Source organism: Apaloderma vittatum, unplaced genomic scaffold (genome assembly GCF_000703405.1).
Source record: "Apaloderma vittatum isolate BGI_N311 unplaced genomic scaffold, ASM70340v1 scaffold42323, whole genome shotgun sequence".
Classification (NCBI taxonomy): domain Eukaryota; kingdom Metazoa; phylum Chordata; class Aves; order Trogoniformes; family Trogonidae; genus Apaloderma; species Apaloderma vittatum.
This window is the reverse complement of record NW_009709470.1, coordinates 1688-11355: the sequence shown is the minus strand read 5'-3', so window position 1 is coordinate 11355 and position 9668 is coordinate 1688. Positions and strand designations below refer to the sequence as shown.

General features: G+C 39.1%; 1 protein-coding gene across 1 annotated transcript; it reads right to left on the bottom strand.

Moving 5' to 3' along the window:
* Positions 1–4866: 4866 nt before the first annotated feature.
* On the bottom strand, positions 4867–9288 carry ASB15 (ankyrin repeat and SOCS box containing 15; the record flags this gene model as incomplete). The annotated part of the gene is made up of 5 exons (XM_009866927.1): positions 4867–5039; positions 6444–6597; positions 7049–7619; positions 8219–8390; positions 9043–9288. Coding segments are annotated over 5 exons (1316 nt in total), but the record flags the coding sequence as incomplete, so codon positions are not given.
* Positions 9289–9668: the final 380 nt, after the last annotated feature.

The following is a 9668-nucleotide window of genomic DNA, read 5'->3' as shown; positions in this document are numbered from 1 at the left end:
CAGCAGCTGTTTGGAATTACATCGCAATATTGCTCAACACGTTTGGACAGGAAGTAGGGGTCACTGTATTGCAAAGAAAGTAGCAAAGAAACTGCTGCCTGCACAAAAAATGCGGGGATTGGAAGTGTAGTTTCAATGGGACATTGTTTAGGATTTGCAGTTAGCCTTATATTATTTGTTATGGTATTCGCAAATTTATCATATTGGCCAGTCCAGGTCAAGTAATTATTAAATTACAAAAAGTGCACGGACTTAATCCTCTGTTGTGTTAGTTCCCGACAGTTCTTCCATGTAGCTTAGCCAAAACCTACAGTTTGTCATTCAGATAAAAAATTTGCTCTGTTTCATTATACACAAAGAGCAATACAGGTACTTACTGCTGTATTTAGCATTTGCATGTTTTTGTCACTTTTTTTTAACAGTGCATGCTTATGAAGATTTTTTTTTAAAAAAAGCAGATCTCAGCAATATGAACAACTGATGTAATTCATCGGGAATTAAACACAAGTTTAAGATGACGGGAGTTCTGGGCACCTTATCTACCACGTGCATTGACAAAAGTCAATGTTTTTTCCCAATTGCACACAGATAATTCTATTGAAAATGTGAATTTTGAAAATTAAATGTAAATACCTTGTGCACATCACCAGAGCTACACTGACTAATAGCAATTTACTAACATATTTTTACAGTTTTTCAGGATCATGAAATGTAGATTCCTCAGGGAATATTTATCTAAGTATTTCTTTTGCTGGTGTGAGTAACACTTAAGGAAGCATTTTAGAGTGAAAATGTTTCCTGTTGCAATGTATACCTTTAAATATTTGGTGTGCTTACCCACATACCTCTTTCTGATTTATCCAGCATTTGTCCTGGTAAAGAATTGGGATGGATTTCTCTGAAGACCTCTCCATGCATTCAGAGACAGAAGGTGTATTTTTGGTGTCTGAAGGGTGCAGAAAAGCCTCTGAAGGATAGATACCTTGAGTACCAAGGTGCCAGGTTTAATTACTGCAGCCTAAACAAATGATTTCCAGTGCAAAGATCAGGCAGAGAATAAGGCAGAATAGGGCCAAAAAGGCTGAAAATCACTTTAGCTGGAATTACTTTTCCCTGTTACCATTTTCCTGAGCATAGAGCATTGAAGAAAAAGCACAGACTTCTTAAAGAACCACATTCTCAGGACATGGAATGACTGGCTAACCTAGTTTAACCACAATAAACCTAATTACAATGTGTCTTCCATAGTTCTGACAAAATTCTCTACTACGTCACAAATTTCCATGTGGGGCAAGCAGTACTTTCCATCTGATCAGCAGTACTTCACATGAGGTGATGAAAAAAGTCAGCTTGCTGTAGATATTAAAACTGCAAAAGCCTTTGAAAACTTATGTTTTGTGTTTTTGACATATCCTTTAAAACAGCACAATTAGTACTGATCTTTAAGTGCAAAAACATTTATTTTTTTTTATTCCTTAATATATTTGTAAATTGACACTCATACTGTTGCCCATAAATTGAATCAAACGTCGGTCACGGGGACTATAGAATCTAAGAGCAAAACACAGAGGTGAGGGCAAGAGACTGTTGATTAGGTGCATATTAAAGGGAGCGAGGGGAAAGCAAGAGATAAGACCTGTTCTACAGAGCTAAGTGATCACGAATTTATGTTACTTTTCTCCATGCAAACCAGAGCTGGATATTTCAGAAGTTTCTTCTGCCCCAAGTAAGAGTCAGAAAAAATCCCTTTGCCCTACCCCAAGGTAGGCATGAAAGAGCCCGTGGCTTTGTGACGGTGTTTTTCCACGCGTGACTCCTGTACTATCGGCAACAGCCTGAGAAAGGGCAACGCAGGCACAAAGAGCCCGAGCCAGAACACCAACTGCTGCAGCGAAACAGTAAAATTGTTCCCTCTCGATGCCCAGAACAAGGATCTGCCATGCCAGCTCCCAAGATGGTAGCCAGTACATGGAAGTTTTAAAGAAGGCACACAGCACAACAGTCCCTGCAGGGAATAGCTGGCCATGTACAGAACCCACGGCTATGGTTTGGTCCTTCACTGAGCTGTGAAAACACTTACAGCTACAAATCCATCTCCCTGGTGCTGCAGAGGCTGACGTAACCACTGCTGAACGTCTGGCCCCTTGGAGAGCTCATCAGCCTGGTGCAGCTGCTTGTGTCAGGTTTTACAAGAAACAGAGACCAAATGATACTTCTGCTTTCAAACATTGTCCCCAAATTGAGTGGAGTCTTTACCCCACAGCATGCCTGAGTCAGTGCCAGGGCATTTAATTACTGCTAGCCAATGTCGCCCACGGGGTGGGTATGCCATGGAACTGGAGCGCTGTGGAACTCCCTGTGAGTCACACCCAAATAGCTGAGAAAACTTAAAGCCAGTGTTGCAAGGGTTCAATCACAGTCCAAGCAGGGTAAAAAAAAAAAAAAAGGCTAGTTTTCTTTTCCTATCAATTTCTTCTCCACATGGGGCTGCTGCCTTTGTCTCTCTTCACATAACCACCAGTCTTGGACCAGTTACATTTCCTGCTCCCACCAGCACAACCTCAACTCTGTAAAAGTAGTATTCAATGGTCTGGCTGCAAAACATGGGAGTTGGAAGACTTGTCTTCAGTGCTTTGCAATAAGTCCAACATAGGGTAAACAACTCCCTTTATGTGTCTATCTCACTTTATATTCCATTTAAAATAGTCCTGCCACTACTGCCTCCATTCACTTAACAGATGCCTGGAAAGCATTAAAGATGCTTTCTCATAATGTTGCACTTCCTTTAGCATCCAGAGCAGGGAAAAGTCTTCAATAAATAAACAACTTCAATGCTGAAGGCCAGAAAAGCCTTAAGAGGGGATTAGGCCACCTGCTACAACAGGCTACCCAACAATGAGGAGAGGCCAGAGGTACTGTCTAAAAAATAAACCCAACATTATTATGTTTTTTTACCTCATTTAATGATATTCTAAGGACTAGTTTATGATATTTTAAACATTTGAGGCAATGTCCTGTCCTATAGCTGAATGCTTTGATGCCCCAGGCAATCTAACTATCGCCTGAGGCGTGTATAAGGTCCTAAATATAAACCTGGGCCCATGAACTAAAATTACTAATGGAATTTGGCTCTAGCTACAGAAAGGGTTTAAAATCTCCTGTCTAAAGCCCTATTTGATCATGTTTCCTTTGCTGGTTGGAGTATACTGTATCAGATATGTGACTACCCAGATTCTTGCCTTGTGGTCACCATATTCATTAAAATTACTGCTATTTAATACTTCTTATCATTAAGCCCGTTTTTCTGTTTAGCAATTTCCACCTAAAAATATCAGTTTGTAAGTAATGCAGCATACATGCATCTAGCTTGGTAAGCCCAGGATGTTTTAGTTGGCGGAGCCCTGACTGAGAAGAGCTGTGCTGGGTTCACTGGGCACCCTGCGCTGGAATCACTGGTCACTGAGGCGTCCTCCTGTCAGAGGCCTGGCCCAGATGCCAGATACCTAGAAATTCTTCACAGAATTCTTCTTTTTCATCCTGGTCAACAGTTTTGGCAGAAAAATCCACAACCAACAACAGAGGACAAGCCAGATGAGTATTAGCCCTATTGAGAGTAGAAACAGCAATTAAGTTTTCTGTTAAACCCTCTCCACGTCCCACACCAGTAATGTTTGGCAGTTCTGTTCAGGAAGGGCAGGACCACAAAGGACTGATAAAGCTGCCTTAGGAAGCAGAATTTACATCTCTAACTGAGGTGTTAATAAGTTACATATGGCAATGGTACTCAGCAAATAAAGGGGAAGCCAGTGTAGAGAGCAGGGCAGAAGGATGCTTGAGCTGAACTTTGGTTTGTGTATGTGTCTGATAACCAGCATCTTTCTTAAATTACACATTTATCTAAATTCTGACTACGCATTATGCAATTCTGACATCTACCAACTGGAATATTTTCTGAATTTTAGAGATTTGGACTTTTTTTGGGTCATTTTCTCCCTAAGATGGGATGGATGGTAGAATAGCAAAGGGAGTAAGTGGAATCTGCTTTTAATAGAATAATTTAAAGAATATTTAATCAGATGTGTTTTTCTCTAGACAGGCAGAAACATATTGCCAAGTGCATCGCAGCATGACTGAGGGTGTTTATTTAGTCTGTTCAGGAAGTGATCTGTCAAATCTCTGTAGGAAACATAATTAAAGTTATGACATTGCAACACAATTTCCTCATTTGTTTGTCCATCAAAATCTACTTTCTTTAAAATTGTCTAACTGAAGTCCCCCAAACTTTGCCAAGCACTAAAACATGCGGTTCTGGCACATACAGCAGTCCTACCAGGGAGCAAACCATTTGGAAAAACAGCTAAAACAAATCTTCCAAGTGTTTGGAGAATTTTATAATAAGACGACGATCTTCAAAGTACAAAATGTTTTACATTTCAGGCCAATCACGACATTTAGTCATTTAGTCATTTAATTTTCTTTGCCAAGCTGAATTAGACACCTATCTTCTTTTACTGATAAACCAATTCTACAGAAAGCAGCAATTGTATTTATCATCTTCATTGGGAAGTCCATCAAGAAAATTCTTCTTTCAATCTTTATTAATCTGAATTCCCATTTAGAGTGCACTGTTCTACATCATTATTATAGTGTCCTTACTCTGATTTTAGCCTGTATTTAGCTAGTTCAATGTGTTAAAACATGAACTTTAATGTACCAGAAGATTCTTTTTTTGAAGAAAAATTTGTTCCCATAAAACAAATATCAGTATGTTGTGAACATATATAAAATACCAAGCATTTCTTTAGCTAGTGAAAAATGGTGAGGAAAACAGTGAAATTACAGCCTGTATGCTGTTATTTTAAAAGACTATTCTAAACATATCTCTCTTCCATATAGATCATATTCTTTATACAGGATATAGTTCTTGAGAACTGGTGGAAGTGGAAACTTCTTCATGGATGACAGTTTCTGGAGTCTCCTTAATCCCAAGAGTTTGCGTATTTTCAGACGACACAAATGTTTCAATGGGCGAGGATTATCTGAAAATAAAAACAAGAGAGAAACGGTGGAAAAATCAATTCCCTAAATTATTAACGACTGTAAGCCCAAAACTTGCTCTAATAAAATTGATATCAGAATCTGTTACCTTGGAGTGTTATTATTTTGCCACTTCTGCATAAATTATCATTCTTTTCACTGCAAAATTGGTACACGCTGCTGATATTAATCAAACTTCTTCCATCAGATAGCTGCCTTTTTTTGGTCTTAATTTTGGAAATACGCACACTGTACTCTGTCTTCAGAGCACCCATCTGAACATCTAAACAAGGATCTTATTTAGCATAATCAACACTAACTGATGAACGATCTCTCCTCTCCCAGGGTGCACATGCTAATAATTGCATATTTTTCTCTGTAAGGCACCAGGACCAGACCTCACCATGCTTGGGCCTGCTAAATCTTCTACACAAATACTTCTCAGAACTTACATCAGTGAAAAAGCTCAGCCTAATTAAGCCTTTCTTAACATAACAAAACCTTCCAAGGTACTTGAGATATCAGTAGTTAAGACTACAAAATTATTTTGATGTTCCCATGACACTAACAAAAAGAAGTTCCTCTGTATTCCCGTGTAAAATACTAAAGCAAAACTAAATACAGGGTACTAGTTTTAAACAAAAATATTCTGCTCTTTAACAGCTGATGTTAAATAAAATTCCTTTGAAAATTTTTTAAAAAAAAAAAGTCAAATAAAACTAATTCATGCAAAGAGAACAACTAAAATGTTCCCTAACAGATTTTTTTAAATTAAAGTCGGTGAAACCTATTGTTGGTGCCACCAATAGTGGAAAGTCCAGGATAACATGTAGAACTTCCAAGTAAAGCATACATAAGAAATATTATTCAATTATGGATTATTATTAATAATTCCAGTTCTAGATGTGTATCAGGTAAATCAGAGTTAGATGGTACACAGATCGTGACAGCACACTCATTGTCACCACCTACCACCTTGAATATAATTGGATATAAACCAGGCTCTTAAATAATCCTGGAATGATTCATAGACTCGAGAACTCAAGGGAGCAAAAAGAAGGATGGAAGTGTGAGCCATACTCCACAATAAAAGAAGTCACGTCTCGTAGCTGTGCAATGATTACTGCCCCATGGGTGAATAAGGAGTTTGAGAAGTACATCAGTGGTCTTGCTTAACTAAAAGGGCTTCCCACACAACAACAACATTTCTTACAAGATTAATTCTCACCAGATGCACGTCTGCCATGAGACCAATTAACTAATTTATGATCAGTAGCAATAGGTAAAGATCCATCCCAACCTGAGGACTGGATGACAGACCACTTTGGATGAATGCGACCTGACATAAGCAATTGAAGTCTCCTACAATAAATTATAACATCATTAACTGGAAGTTAGATATTTACCCAGTATCTGACGTATCTCTGTCCACTCTTTCTGTGTTTCTAAGACAAACTTAATTTTTGTGCATAAAGGAACATAATCCATGTAATCTATAAAAACACGAACCACTTTTCCTGCTAAATGTTTCAACCAAGGGACAGCAATAAAGTCACAGAACTGAAAGGGAGAACACATCAAGTCAAATCTTTGCAGAGGAATGCCAAAGTAACACATTTCAAAACAATTACACATGATAATTTAAATAAAGTATTAGCAATGACCTTTAACAGTCATAAATAGATATGTAGGTAGGTTACTTTAAAAGCCATTTTCTGCCATGCTTAGCTTTTGCAATTCTTTAATTTGTCTAGAGAGACCTGAAGGTGAATAATTATCATAACATTGCTATAATTTGTGGAATTTTTTTGTTCAACAGTGGAAACACATATACTCCATTGGTTAAGACACGAACAGAAATTCTAAAATCCTGACTCATGATTGCTTAAAACTTCCTTCCTAAATCTCTAATACATGAACCTGCACAATAACCTGCACAATAACCCGGAATGTTTAAAGCTGGCGAATGAAAAGAGCAAAGTGAAGAGAAGGAAAAAGTTTATGTATTCACCGGATTATCCTTTATTACAGAAGATGTCCATCCGGGGAGAATGTCGTCCTCTGGAGTTGACCACACAAAAGAATTTCCAAAGATATCTTGATGCATACAATCAAAACACATCTCCACATTATACCCGTGATTGAGCAACAGCCTCAGCATGACCTCATCATTCAAAGCATACTGAATGGCACTGGGGAAATGCGTGTCATTAACCAACATAAAGTAGCAATTCACATTTGCTCCATAAGAGAGGAGCAGCCTCACAATTTCGTGGTTGCCAGATCTCACTGCCACAAGCAGACAGTTTAAAGGATCCTTATTTGGATTTGCCCCCGCTTTGAGCAGTATTTCGGTGCAAAGAATGTCATTGTTAGAAACGGCAAAATAAAGTGCAGTTTTCCTTTCATCATGATAACTATCTGAAATGTGCTCAGCCATGAGAGTATTGACATCAAAACCATTTTCAATGAGGAGCTCTAGACACTGTGAATTCTGGCCATCTGCTGCTGAGTGAATAGGACTTAACCCACTTTTCTGGATTGCAGTTTGGGACGTGACTGGAATGAGATACTTCAGGGCCCTAAAAAACAGTGAATGAAACTAGTTAGGCATAGCTTCCCCGCATGACGAAAACAACCCTCATCCAGCTGTATAGTAAATTACCAGCTAGACACTTTACACAAGAAGATCCAAACACAGAAACACCAGGTTTGAGCGCTGTTAAATAGGGCCTTGTGATTTAAGTTTTTCTGGTGTTTTTCATTTAGTTCTAAGAAGTATGGTTTGCATTTTGGTTTGTTTATGCTAAAAAACGCTTATAAGTTAATTCAAATTAAGGTAACATAGGCACTTCTGAAATAGAAATGATCTATACATCACAGAATGGTTGGGGTTGGAAGGGGTCTCTGAAGATCATCCAGTGCAAACGCCCTGCCAGAGCAGGATCACCTAGAGTAGGTTACACAGGAACGCTTCCAGGCAGGTTTTGAAAGTCTCCAGAGAAGGAGACTCCACAACCTCTCCGGGCAGCCTGTTCCAGAGCTCTGTCACCCTCACAGTAAAGAAGTATTTCCTTATGTTCAGGTATATAACATTTTCAAGTTCAGCATAGTCTTCTTCAATGTGACCTTGTGACCCACCATGTCTTAAAGAAAACATAAAGTCCAAGCTCCTACTCACAGGTAATGCCCCTCATAAGCCGCTTTGTGTATGGGAAGCAGTCCCGCCTTGTTAGGCACATTGCCACTTCCTCCATACTCCAAAAGAAGGGCTATGCAGTCTGGATTACCTCCTCCAGCTGCTTCAAACAGTATCGATGCACCATCATCTGCTAACGCCTGGACATCTCCACCTGGAAGGAGGATACAGAGTTTATATGCAAAGCGGTTTCCAGACCATCGAAAGAGCAAGCCCTGATCACCTTCATCTTTTGATGTATTTAGGTTAAAAATTTATTAAATCAGGAAATATTTCTTGGGGAAAATTTAATACACCAGGCAAAACAACAGTTGTGGAGATACAAGTTCAAATGCTCACCTGAGAAGGGCCTGCTTTGACTGTGATTGAACTGAAGATTCTCAAAATTCTGGCATATTAAAAAAATACTTCATTTCATTAATTAATACAAATATAATTCTGTACAAGGAAGGAAATGAAGGGAGGGAGGGAGGAAGGGAGGAAGAAGGGAGGGAGGAGAGAACAAAGAAGGGAGTAAAGAGGAACAAGAAAAGGCAAGAAAGGCATGTACAGCAGTAAGCCTCTCCTTGACTGAGTGAATTGGTGTCAGTTCTGCCATTCCTCTCACATGAAATACGAAAACGCGTAAGCATGACTCCGGTCGAGCAGGAGCACTCATATATGCTTCCTTTCCAAGAAAACAAATCTTCTCATTCATCCTTACTCTTTCTTTCCTTCCTTTTCCATGATCACCCTAAAACACCTTAGCAACCAGGCAAGATATGTGCCGGTGCCGAGCTGTATTCCACTCTTACCCAAGTACATACCTTTATGAATAAGATGCTCTAGCACATCACAGTGACCATACTCAGCAGCAACACCTAAAGGTGTTACTCCATATCCATCCTTCAGGTTCACATTTCCACCATTCTTCAGAAGAAGAGCAACAATGTCTTTGCGTCCCTGCTTTGCAGCTTCATGCATTGCTGACCAACGTTTCACACACGGCTGGTGGATACTACAGTTGTGTTTAATCAGAGTGGATGCCATTTCAAAAGACCCGCTTCTTACAGCTTGAGCATATTTTCAAAAGGAAGAAAATAATACAGTGACACTCTCAGGTATGTTGTCTTGAAAGTTCAAGACATCTAATAAGTTTAGAAAAGCTTTTCCTTGCTGAGGAAATTAAAAAAGATTTCTAGTCCTAGAAATCTGGGAATCCAATTTACTGGTAAATGAATGGTAATAGCAGCTGCTGTCAGTTTGGGGCACAGGAGGCAACAGCAGCACCACTTCAATTCTGAGAAAGCAGAAGCAGGTGTCTCACAAGGAAAAGCAACAATAAAAAAACCCGTAGTATTTTAACACGATCATTACTACTAAAGCTGGTGTAAACATTACAGCTCCACAGAAAACTTAACTTGTGATTTTGTCACCTGGTAACTCTAATGTT